This window comes from Vitis vinifera, chromosome 13, assembly GCF_030704535.1.
Source record: "Vitis vinifera cultivar Pinot Noir 40024 chromosome 13, ASM3070453v1".
NCBI lineage: Eukaryota > Viridiplantae > Streptophyta > Magnoliopsida > Vitales > Vitaceae > Vitis > Vitis vinifera.
In genome coordinates this window covers 19903200-19916509 of record NC_081817.1, presented here as the reverse complement: position 1 = coordinate 19916509, position 13310 = coordinate 19903200, and the positions used below count along the sequence as shown (strand labels likewise).

The 13310-nt window shown below is 34.4% G+C and overlaps 1 protein-coding gene across 2 annotated transcripts in view; it reads left to right on the top strand.

Moving 5' to 3' along the window:
- The first annotated feature begins 1413 nt into the window (after positions 1-1413).
- LOC132254873 (SAC3 family protein C-like) overlaps positions 1414-13310 on the top strand; it is a 22283-nt gene continuing 10386 nt past the window's right edge. For both annotated transcript variants that reach the window (XM_059741712.1, XM_059741711.1), the window contains exons 1-8: positions 1414-1771; positions 6546-6646; positions 9194-9415; positions 10301-10522; positions 10622-10707; positions 10824-10920; positions 11298-11390; positions 11486-11640. In XM_059741712.1, coding sequence (XP_059597695.1) covers positions 1471-1771; positions 6546-6646; positions 9194-9415; positions 10301-10522; positions 10622-10707; positions 10824-10920; positions 11298-11390; positions 11486-11638 — 1275 coding nt within the window. In that variant the 5' untranslated portion in view covers positions 1414-1470 and the 3' untranslated portion in view covers positions 11639-11640. The remainder of the gene's footprint in view (positions 1772-6545; positions 6647-9193; positions 9416-10300; positions 10523-10621; positions 10708-10823; positions 10921-11297; positions 11391-11485; positions 11641-13310) is intronic.

Sequence of the window (13310 nt, the reverse complement as noted above, 5' to 3'; positions counted from 1 at the left end):
ACAAAATAAACCATAAACTAAAGTGGTAGTGACAACCAGTATGTAGCGTCCATGAATAATTGAAAATAGCCTCATTTTCTAATGACCTCGGACCTAGAAGCTCTAAAATCCTTGCCTAATTCTTTGTGATGACTTTAGTTTAACCTTAATGGCGAGGGCAAAATTCTAAATAATTTTTGTCACAACTCATAAATTTAGAAGAAAAAAATGAGAATAAATGGAATCCCAAACAAGAAATTGTTATTTTTCTCTTTTATGACAAAAATCTACTACTATTATTTAATAACGTGGGAATTGTTCTTTCAACTTTAATACCATGTATGACATAACTTTAACAACCTTAATTTATAAGATTATTGAATTTAAAAGGATAAAACAATTACATATTCATAAGAATCACTTCTATTTTTTAACAACAATAAATTTCATTTTTTGGACAAAAATACCCTCCATTGTTTTTATCAACATTTCACAATCGAACACTTATTGGAAAAAAAAAAAGGTATAAGGGTAGCTATATTAAAATGAGGTTATAATTATAATACTCAATAAGTGGAGATTGTTTTTCCAAATATTGGGATCATCTTATCCATTTGACACAAATATTTCTAATTTATATTATAATTACTCTTATAGTAAGAGAAAAAGAGTAATTTCACATGAAATGGACCCATAAACATAGATTTATTATGAGGCATGTTACTATAATAATAATAGGAAATAAGACGAGACATGTTACCATAATAATAGAAAATAAGATAAGTAATTCAATACTTAATAAAGGTCTAAAACAATTATGCTTCTCATTAAATGATATTAATGATGGAAAAAAACTAAGGGGTGGTTAATAAAACTTAATATTTATTACTTAAGGATTTAAGTTGACTTTAAATTAAATTATGCTTAAATTGTTAATTTAAAACTTATTAATTCTTATTTTAAGTATTAAGACTATTTAATAAAATTAACTTGAAATTTATTAAGACTATTTAATAAAATTAACTTAAAATTTCTTTTAAATTGTCAAATCGATATATTTATTTTCTTAAATTATAATTAAAGTAAAGGACATCAAGTAACAATGGATGTCATGGAATAGTGAAAGAGATCTTAGAGGTAACGAGACAAATTATGGTAAAAAAATGTTAAATAAAAATATGAACTTAAAAATAAATTAATTATTTATATTTATTACTTAAAGTTGTTTTTTATTTTATATTATTAAATTATTAAATTATTTTACTAAATGTGTTTAATTTATTTAATGACTTACATTAAATTACTTTAGGCTATTAAATCGGTTTACAAATAATATCGAGTAGGCCCACAGACTGGAGAATATTGCTATCATATGTTTTATCACTACTTTCATGTATTAAGGTGCCAAGAATAATTCACCACAAAATATATGATAAGTTGATAGTATAGGATACAATCTAAAAAATGCACTTGATTTCATCATCTAAATAAATGCTCTTGGCAAAATGGATCATCCTAGCTGAAACCAGAGCACAAGCCGTCATGGACAGGAGGCAACGGAGAAACCCTTCTGCTTCTTCTTCTGCCTTTTCATCTCCAACTTCATCCTCATCGCGTTTCCGCTCAGAGAAATTCTCCTCGAATCCCCCAAAAACTAGTAACTCCCTGGAGGATGCTCACCAATTGAAAAGCAAATGTGGGAAGCCACAAAGACCAGAGCAAGAGGAGGAAGGAGAGCAAGATCCGAACAATCTTCTCTCCTTAGTTGGAACTTGCCCATTCATGTGCCCTGGTAAAAATGCGTGCTTATTTTTCCATTTTTTTTAATTCTATTTTCCTGTTATTCTGTGTTTGGTTTCCGAGAAATTGGAGGAAAACAGTAGAAAAGAGAAGTGAATCTGGAATTTCTGTGTCATTTTTGTTGCTTTTACATAAATTTTACAAATAAAATTGATATTTCCCCCCTTTATTAGATACCAATCTGAAGAAGACGTAGGAATCCCAAAAAAAAATTCGCTTTTGCCTTTACTTCCCCCAAATCTTTCATAATGGAAAATGGACTTACCACCTCTTTTATCACTTTTCCTTTACCATGTCAGGTTTACATGTAATCAAACACTGTATTTGGAGTAGAGCATTTATTCTAATGTCAAATGGTGTTGAAAACTTGAATTACTGGATCTTAAGACTCCAGAAGAAATTTGATTGTTTATGATTATTGCTCCATGAGAAGGGAAAGGGATTTCTTTTGTTTTTGCTCACATACATGGCCAAATTGATTTATCTCCTTCTCATACGAACAAAATAAGGACATTTCTTGTCTTGCTGCCTTTTATGCCACCGGTTCCACATGCTGATGTGACAACCCTTGTGCTATTCTGTACAAATGGTAGGAAAATTCTGGTAAGACTGGTGGCCAGCCTATCATGTTCAGAGAATAAATTCATTGTATATCTGGAATTCACTCTATATCAGCATAGGGTGTTGATATTGATTATAAATGACTAAATTCAATTTATTATCCTTACATTAGGGAGTGCTAAAAGGATGCAAATTGTTCATGTTATACCCAAAGACATACAAGTGATGCTAGAGATTTTCACAATGTAGATAATCATAGAGTAGAGATGAACACTATGGAGTCTTTTGGCATGTGTTCATTCCATGTATGGGAACATGCATTGGAAGATTATGTTTCCTCCTCCCTCCCCTCCCCTCCCCAAAGTAAGTACTATGTTGTCATGGCAAGAACTTTGGTGACATGCTTCTGAGTGGAATAGCCTCCTAGAAGTCCATTTATGTGGCAATTGGCAAGTTCTTCCAGTCAATGAGAACTTTGTGACTGTCTGATTGTTGTACTAATCATCATCAGATTTTTTTTAAGTTCAAGTTGCAAATAGCCTTTCACAGTTGAAGGTAGCAATGAAGAGGCCTGTTGACATAATTATTTCTTCTGCTTGAATGGATTAAAATCAGATACCACACCTTCAGCCTAGAAAACTATGGACTTTCCTATGTACCTGCAATTGGCTGAATACTGGTGTGACACTGACCAAAGGCTCTCTGATGCTGTTATTAATTTCCCGAGCAAATAAGAGAAAACAGAGAGGTCATAATGTGAATCAGTTACCTCTTGAGTAGGGATGAAGGCTTTTTATACCTTTTTACTTTCTGGTTAGGCCTTGGAAGCACTTCTGTGAACCATGATTTTGTACTGTAAAATTAGATGGGATGGATAGGTCACCTTAACTCTACTTTTGGAAGTGATTGGGGAGTGCATGACCGTATGAATATTGATGTATTCTCCCCATACAGAGCCCAACTTCTTTTTGAACTAGGAAGCATGAAGGGTGGGTGCATGTGGGCTGAGGAAGGAAGATTTGACTTGTGTGCTGCAGGCCTGCAGTACCAATTTGTTCCAGAACTTGATAAGGCCCATAAACTGGTAGGCAAGTTTCATTATTTGGTCACCACTGAATTTCGGCAGTATGGCCACAAGGAAGGTAGGAAGGAGAGGGAGAAGAGAAAGCCCCAATTGCCAATTGCAATCTTCCGGTTGGCACAGTGCTCATTTGCTGACATTTCCATTTGATTTTAACCTTGAAACAGATACAGCTTAACGTGATGGACCAGTTTTTCACAATCTTGTGATTCATTACCCAACTTCTAGTAACAGTTTCTCAGCAGATGACTCACCCATGACAGGCTGATGATGTCTGCACACAACTTGAAAGGTATTTATGCCAAGGTGTGAAAGGTAATATTGTGACACCATTTTTCCTATTCCAGAAAATGTACCAAATGTATGGCTGGTTCTTGACCAAAAAATGCTGGCATTGGTCACCAAGTGCTAGGGTGATTCTTGACAAAAAATGTCGTATTGTTCAGAACAATGATTTACAACTTCAGATTGGCCATCCAGTTAATGATGATAAGCACTTGTTTTACAAAGTTCAGTGTCATAAAAGCAAAATAATTTTGTCAACAAATATGGGGATAACTTTATCATAATTACTACTTATGGAATTTAAGGATAAGTTGGGTAATGTGAGAAAGTTTTGGTCAGAGGATATGAGGATAACTTTGTTGCAATTGCTAAGCTACACGTCCTAGGACTACTAGGAGAAAAGTATGAGCAACAGAATGAATTTACAGTCCATCCCCACTAGCTGCATGGAGAGGTTGGGCTTATTGCTGCTATGGTGGAGGTCACCTTCTTGTAGACTTTGAAATGTGCAAATGAAGAGGCAGATTTCTTAGAAGAATGGGTAGGATTCAGCTTGTGGTAGATATTGAGCTTATCGCCTCTAATTTCATGTCTTCTCAATGTGGATTTGAGGTTTAACGAGATTTTTGGGAAATCATTAAGATTAAAAGTAATCGAAGACTTTCACATTAATGAGGTAATGAATAACCACTGATACTTCTTCACCCCAAAGTTCCTTCACAAAAATTTGGTGAGTGAAGAACTATTACTGAGTTGTGAAGCACCAATTCCAGCTTCATTATCTTGATCTTCAGAAAGAGGGATCCAACTTGATTTGGGATTTTATACCTGTCAACCCAGTCACTGGTTTTTAGGAGAATACTTCCAATTTACCCTTGGGTTGCTTTAGAAAGTTTCTTAATAGTGCCATCTCTCTAGCTTAAGGGGCTTTTGTTAATGGAAGGCAAATTCTAGATGTGGTTATCATTAGTAATGAAATCCTAGATAAAAAATTCTGTTCTAAGGACGAAGGGATGGTTTTTAAAATAGGTTTTGAGGAAGTTTATGATCACATAGATTGGGGTTTCATGTATGATACATACTTTGAATAGGGAAGGCCCTTGAACCTGGATGGCACAAAGGGACTGGATATTTTGAGGTTGTTTTTCAAACTGCAGACTCTTTAATGGTTATTGAAGCTGAGTGATTAGCACTCGAGGAAGATTCGGACATGGTTGTTTGCCTGGATGTAATGAACCTCCATATTGAAGGGGATTCCTTTGTTATTGTCTTAGAACCTTCTTTGAAGGCAAAGGTCCTTAGTGGATTGCTCATCAGATGGGGTGGCTTCATAATCATGCTAGAGACATTGCTTGTTCTTCTCTATTGAGGCCCAGATCAGCTAGCCAGGTGCATGGCTATATTTTTCTTATAGGGATGCTAATATCTGAAATTTTTTATTGAGAACACTTACCGCTCTTTGATTGGTTTGAGGCATGGAGCGGCTTTTCTGTTCTCTTCTTGCCATACATGCATATCATCCCTCTTTTTTTATCTTGTTTAACTCAATAAATTCTCATTTGTTATAAGGAAAAAAAGAGATATTATGTTACATGATGGAAGGACTTTATTCTGTTATGGAGTATGCAAAACCTAGATCTATTAGCTAGAGCTATACAGTAGGCTGTTGGGTTGTTCAGTATTGTCTCTTTTTTGGATAGGTTTGGCCAATGCCCCTTGATGTTACTTTTTGGTGATGTAATTTTCTTTGATTTTTCTTGAAAATTCCTCATTTTTCAAGCTTGCTTGTATATCTTTTCTTCTTCCATTAATGATTGTTTGATTCCTTACTAAAATAAATAACAAATTATGATGGAAAGGATTATGTTTATGGAAAATTTTGAGATTTTCACCAGATTAGAGTCTCCGAAGCTGGTATTTGTCTTTACACAGATAATAGGAATCATTTTCCCCCCAAACTACATAAGACATGTCTGCTACTTGGTAATGTTCCATTGGCAGTTATAAACTCTCCTGTCAAATGTGAATCTGTTGTAGCATTCCGAATGGTGTTGTGTCGTACATAGATTGGTAATTGAGGACTTTATTATGGATTTCGTCCTGTTTTGGTTGTGCCAACAAGTTCTATCCTGTTCTTTGTCTTGCTGATTTGCGTGGTTGTGCATCATGTTCCTACCAGCTGTATAATTATGCTTCTGGAGCATAGTTATTCTGGTTTTACCATCCAGATGATGGTACTAAAGTATTTGTATTCTAGATTGCACAACTCCTTATATGGGATATTTTTGCATCAAATGCTTAGTGATCAAGAGAACTCTCATATTAAACACATTCATCTTCTATTAAACTAAATTCCTTAAGTCTGCAGTCTCACAACTACATCATACCATTCTTTTCCTTTTTTCTTCCTTTCTTGCTATTACAGGTTGGTTGCCACTAATATAGTAGAAAGCAAATTACACGACCCTGCTTCCATAAGACCTTTCTTATTCCATAGGTTGAAATAGAAAAAACACTCGATGGGACTAATGCTTCTCTTTGCAAGCAAGCAAATTAAAATGTTTTGAAACCCATGCTGCCATGATCTAGCTAATTTGCATTTTATATGTCTACTCCTTTCTATTTACTCAAATTGTGTATTTCTTTTGCTTGTATTTATTTCCTGATGAGTTTATTCTGATTCTTTGATCAGGATTTCTGCAATCACATTGCTTGCTATTGAATTTTCAAGGGCTTAATATGAATTATTAATAAAGAAGTTGTTTAATTATTTCAGCAGCTTATACTTTGTAATTTCTTTTAACAACTCTTATCTCTGATGTTCATTTGTAATAAATAGCTGGAGAAAGGGCCCAACGTGAACGCCTTCGGGACTTAGCTGTGTTTGAGAGGTTACATGGAAATCCTGGGAAAACATCTCCAAGCCTTGCTGTCAAAAAGGTAAACCCTACATCTCATGCCTCTATACCGCATCTTAGCTTCTCATCTTGCATCGGACAATGATACTCTTATTGAATCATCTTTACCATATCAGCCATCAACATGTGCACTTATTGAGCACTAATTCAGGCACTGATACTTGTGCTTTTGTTTTGTTTTATCTTCTCTTGTCTTGTTTTGTTATGGATGTGATTGTGTTGGATGACCTGTATCTGTGTTAGACACCAAAGCCTATCTTAATGGTACTGTAAAGTAAGACTATGCTAATAAGCTATTGATCTGTTACAGGGTTTATGCCAAACTGATTTTTTAGTTTCTCTAGTAGAAAACTTGTTTTTTCCCCTGTTATATCGGTGCTATTGTTGGATTTGTGTTTGTTGTTGATCAAGCATTTGCTGAAACTTTTTTTTTTTTTTTTTTTCCTTTGCTTCTTGATGTGCAAAGCATTATTGTTTGAATTTTAATGATCCCATTTGATTCACTATTCAATATTTTTATTTGATATTACATCTATCTCATTTGTTTTCTTTTCTTAGTTTTTATTTTTATATTTTATATTTTTAATTTTTTTTTAATTTTTTGAATTAGTGACATTTGAATTTGATGGAGCCACCATTAATTTATTTTTCCTTATTATTGTGGGGTGTGCTTTATTTTGTTCAATTGTTGTTGCACTATTATTATCATGTAACTTTTTTTTTTCTTTTCTTTTTTTTTTGTTTAATCTATTGTTCCTATGAGCATTAAATGCTCCTAAAATGTATGGAATAGGCTAAACCTTTCTATAGTTTTTTTAAAAAAACTCATTTATTATCTATTTTCTTGTGCTCAAAAAATTATATTTTTTTAGTAAAATTGAAAATTTAGGGAGCGCTTAGGCCCCAGCGGCTCAACCCCTTGAGGGTTTATGCCTATTGTAGCAAGATGTGGACCCCCTTGCCTCTTATGCTTTTACCTTATGAAACTATACCAAGAAAAAAACGCCACAACTCCCTGCTGCCATCAAAGGATACTTCAAATTTTGCTTGATATCAATTTTAAGGCTAATTATCATAGGCTTGTCATCATGTCACTAAAATTGGTATTGTAACCAAAGTCCTATTGCGAAATCTTCAAGTTGCAGCTCCTTTTTTTCTGTTGGCTCTTGTATTGTTAGGTGGCCGCAACCTGTTGCTTTACTTATGCTTTATGAACTACTCCAGTTAAAATAATGCTTCGAGTAGATGCTTTTTGGATCTTGACTCTAGCAAGAGGCTTATATTGCAAATTTTTTTTGTGGAGTCCTAGATAGGTTAACTAGGAAGACAATAGCTTGCTTAAAAGGATTGCCACCTCTCCTGTTGGGTTTGTAAAAATTTTGCTTCTCCCTTGACCTTGGGAGTCCTGTGGTTTCAATTTTGGGTGTGCTCTAGGTTGTAGCCTGTGTTATGCTTTCTAAATGGTAATCTTCTTGTTTTGGTTGGGATGCTTTTGTTTATTTTGCTTGTTTGCTTTCTTTGTTTCTTTATAATTGTGGCTATAGGATCACCAATCAACTTTATATTTTTTGCAAAAACTGTTTATGTTTCATAACGAAAAAGGAAAAAACAAAGGCAAGTTAGCCTACAATAGGTTCTATCTTGTTTCTTCTTTTACCATTAGTGTGGATTCGAACTCAGGAAAAGGCCTTCAAGCAAGTGGCATTTGTGTTTTTTAAACATATATCTTTGTTCAATCATTGTTAAGTGTTTGTTGTCTTGTCTGTTCTTTTGGTTGTTTTTGTCTTTGTCAAAGTGTATAACTGTAATATCCTACATCGTATAGAAGAAAAAGTTTCTAGTGCTATATATGTATGAATTTCTTTTAATCTTGTTGATTCGTTTTTAAGCCGTGAGGGTCGCTTAGGCTCAAAACAAATAATATCCACACAACTGGGAGCAGGTTGTTACAAATGGTATCAAAGTCAATGCTCGACCTTGGTGGGAGAGTTTGTTTGGCCTGAAATGGGTGTCCGTTTATTTGACCCTACAATCCTGTTGGACACAACAAGAACGTTGTGTCTGCATGAGAGAGAGGGTGATTGTAATATCTTACATTAGATAGGGGGAAAAGTTCCTAACGTTATATATATATATATGTCTGTATGTATGTATGTATGTATATAGACTCCTTTTAACCTTGTAAACGTATTTTAAAGTCATGAAGGCCCCTTAAGTATAAGGTGGATAATATCTATACGGTTGAGTGCAGGTTGTTAAAATAATTACTTTTAACTTTCCTTCCATATGTTTAATTGCATAACATTATTATAGCAAAATATTAATCTATCATAATGCAACGTCTTGTAAAGCTTATGTTAGGTGTCATGATTTTATCTCTTGTCATTTTTATTATTTTGATTCAATATCATCTTAGCTTATAATCATTTATACACTTGATGCATGAGAAATGAAGATGCTATAAATTGTAGGATTCTTTTTCTCCAATTTGTTCCTTGATATTTTATAATGCCATGAAATGTCTATATTTTGATGCAGAAAGCCGTTCACCCTCCATCTCTCTCACTAGTTTTGCAGAACCATTGCCACTAAGCACATGCAGGCGTCAGATGTGCGGCCACTTCCAGTGTTGGAAGAGACTTTGAACTACCTATTAAACCTGTTGGATGCCACGGAACATCCTTTTGAAGTGGTTCATGATTTCGTCTTTGATAGGACAAGATCAATAAGACAAGATCTTAGCATGCAGAATATCGTTAATGATCAAACAATTCATATGTATGAAGAAATGGTATGAATTTCTTGAAACATAATCTCAATTACCTTTTTTTTCTGAGCATTCATCTCCTCAACATACAATAAGTTAGCCAACCCATTGCTAAACACTCACCTAGTTGGAGAAAATAATCAAAGTATACAAGATATAAAATGTTGAATAATTGAGTCATTATCCTCTCCTTTTGCTTTATTGAATAAGATAATTTATTCAGTGGAGTCCAAACGAGGTGAAACTGTGATCACACTACTTGAAGCCTACTTTACAATGGATAAATGAATGGTCTGATTCTAAATCTTTCTTGGCACATTAGTTATTATCCAATCCGTTCTAATTAAATTATCCACTATTAAGTGTCTATTTCCAGTCACCCTCCAAGTTATGAAAGACCCATAGAACCAAAGCAACTCACACCACATGTGATGGGAATTGATGCTCTCTTCCATAATGTCAAGTTTTCCAGTACACTTGCTGACTTTGTAGAATATGCCTACAAAAAGGGCTGCCACCTCCTAATTCCCAATCATAGAAGTTTCTTAACCATATTTCAAAAGCTGTATTTCCTGTTCCCCCTCTTAAAGTTTTTTAAACCTATATCTCTTTATCCTAGTAATTTGGAAAAATGAGGAAATTATTTAACAAGAACTCCATCAATTTGTTCCTTAAAATTTTCTATAGTTTCTATCTCTCTCACTTTTGATTCAAATTCTTGAAGCAAAGGAACAAATTCATGGCCAGTAACAATTTTAGCCAAGCAATAGAATGCACAACAAACATGCATATGAATGACTTGTGTTTTTTTATGATAATTGATTAGATATTTTAATCTCATCCTAAAACCTTGGAGTTAGCTAAAAGCCGCATCTTATGTTCTGACTTGTGGTTTGTTTCATAATATAGGTGAAATTTCATATTATATCCCACCACAAGCTTCGCAGTTGTAGTAGCAAGCCAAATTTTTCTTCAGTTCATTACCTCAATATGGAGCAGCTGAAAAAGTGTCTGATATCTCTATATGCTCTATACGAAGAAAATCGAAATTCAAATTCTATTTACAAGAATGAACCTGAGTTTTGCTCATTTCACGTTCTTCTTCATCTTGGCTCTAACAACCAACCATTGGTGGATACTTGCTTCCATTGTTTGTTTGAGTTCATCTTTTTCAGTATCTCTTGTAGCCTTGTACTGGTTTCTGAATATGTTACTATTTCTGTTCTGAAGGGAGAGTCACTCTCTTTATGGTTGGGTCGTGTACCTTCTCTCATTTTGAAGTCAAAGGAAATGTGTTTTGCCCGGAGACTTTTAAGGTGACCACAAAGCTATTATAGATTCGATTTTCAATTGATTTTTTTCTCTTCTTTTAGTACCCAATGTTCAAATTTTTGTTTTCATGAACTGAAAGATCTGTCTTTTCTTGTAACAGATTATTTCGGATGGGCAATTATAAGCGTTTCCTTTGTACTACAGCAACTGAGGCATCTTATTTGCAGTACTACATTATTGAACCTTACATCAATGAGGTTGCTTAAATATGTTGATTTTGCTAGATTTTTCAGTTTGAAAAATATATGCTTCTTTGTTCATTTATTGTTTTTCAGTTTCATTTCTGAGAATATATCTCAAATCTAGACTCGAGTACTTGTGCTTTTGGGTTTTATTTTTCTTTCATTTTTGTTAGTAGTTGTACTTCATTATTCTTAAATTTCTCACCAACTGTTTCTTTATGTGGTTTATTGCTCCTCACTTTCTTCATTCATCTGAAGTGTTCAAATTCAATTAGCTTGTTTCATAAACTAGTTCTTATTTAGAAGTTCTTCTCAACTGCCTTTTTTTAGTGCTTCTAAAAGACATGCCTGATTTATATACATTTTTGTTGGTTTTCTTTTGACCGTAAAAGGTTCGAGCATTGGCATTGTCATGTGTAAATTATTGTGGCTACAAACTTCATCCATATCCAATTGCACACTTGTCCAAACTCTTGATGATGAAGGTATGATTGCATTTACTAGCATTAAATTGCTAAAATTTGTCATCCAAAGTTCCAATTTCTTTTGAACCTTGAAGACTTCATTTGCATTCTTGTAGGAATTAGATGTGGAATCATTTTGCAATGCTTGTGGTCTTGAGACCAGCACTGGTGAGCGGGGAAATAAGTTCTTATCAACCAAGCAAACAAACTTCCATTATCCCAAGGAAGTCTTTCCAAGCTACTGCCTTCTGAGTTTGGAACACTTTTAGAGGTAACAATCAATTGGAACTAGTTACTCTTTCAAACTTCTTATTGTACAAATATAACCTGCATGTGCAACCATTTCTGATCCCATAATTTCAAGAATTTATGACACCTTCTAGTGGTTAGTTTTTCTGGGAATAGAGTAAAGCAATCTATTCACTCCCAGAAACTATCGTCAGAGGAACAGTAGATAACCCCGCAAGACCAAATTTATGTATGTTGCATGGAGATGCATGTTTTCTGCATCCCAATCATGCAGTGTTGTGTCAAATGGAATAATAGCAGGTGATGATAAGTGGTATTTCTAAAATCTTCTAAGAGTATTCCATCTATTGTAATATTGTTTTACTTAAAATTGTCTTTTTGAGTCTTATGTGTAAATATTCGAGTTGACCTCTTGTAAGCTATCAATTGATGTTGTAACTTAACTTGAAAGGGAAATTCTATAAATTTAGCCTTGGTTTGGCTCTTGGAAAGCAAAGAAAAATTAGGTTAGTGAGTTGATTTCTTCCCTTCCCATGGATGTAAGCACATTCTTGAATCACGTTAATTATTTTTTGGTTTATTTTGTTGTTTTGTTGTTTATTGTTCAATTGTCTCCGCATAACAAGTGGTATCAGAGTTGTTTCCGACACACTAGATGATTCTTGTGCTAACACAATGTTTGAGGCTAAATATAAGATAGTAAAAGTTTCTAAAATATTTCCCTATGACAGCTGCCAATAAAGAATGTACTTAACAGGAAGTTTGTAAGGTGTTACATGGCATGTTGAACAAAATATCTGAAATATTTGGGGCCACCGATCCAACAATAGCAGATTATAACACAAGAAGAGACCCTCTAATCACCATTTTTGCTTTTGATTCTTCTTTACAAAGCATCATCTACTTTATACAAAAAGACAACCCATGGCTGAGCCCACATTATTCTCTACATATCCCAAAAAAGCCTTACAAATTTTAGGGCATGACGCTCTTTTTGGGGGTATTTTTGGTACTAAATTTGTGGTAGTCTCTCCAATACCTAAACTAACCTCCAGATTTTAAGGCATGGCCCACTCTTTAAGGTGGTGTTTTGGGTACTAATTTTTGTTAGGAGAGGTTTTAGTGTGGAAACTGGAGGGCTTTAGACATGTCGCATGTATTTTCTTTTGCATGCATTACACATAGATCGGAGTTTTTGCAGTTACTCACACTTTTTGTGCGTCCAACAACACTATAGTGCCACGTCACCATATGATGGGCTCTTTAGTCTTTTCAAACCCAAAAAAACACCAAAAAAAAAAAAAAAACGAATACTAAAAGGAGTGCTAACTAGCTATGTGAAGGTGAACTTTTATAGCTAGCTTCTTAGAGGGACCATGATCGCTTAGGCCAAGGAAGTTTGAGGTGATAATAGGTCTGTGATGCCATTAGATGTTTTAAGCACATGTGCGTTACACTAATGTATTCAACGAGTCTATAACCTTGACCGACAGGTCTGGGTAATCTTTGAAATTTCATTGTGATGGGAAGGTTCCATGCGAACAACACTTGCACATGGGTTAGTCAATCTTAAGAGACGGGGGAAGCCCGTCTAACAACGCACAATGTGCGAGCTTTGAAAGGCAATCGGGTTAACATTTCTGAATTGGGACATGACAATGACAACAACATTAGGTAGTCTAGAGATGTTGT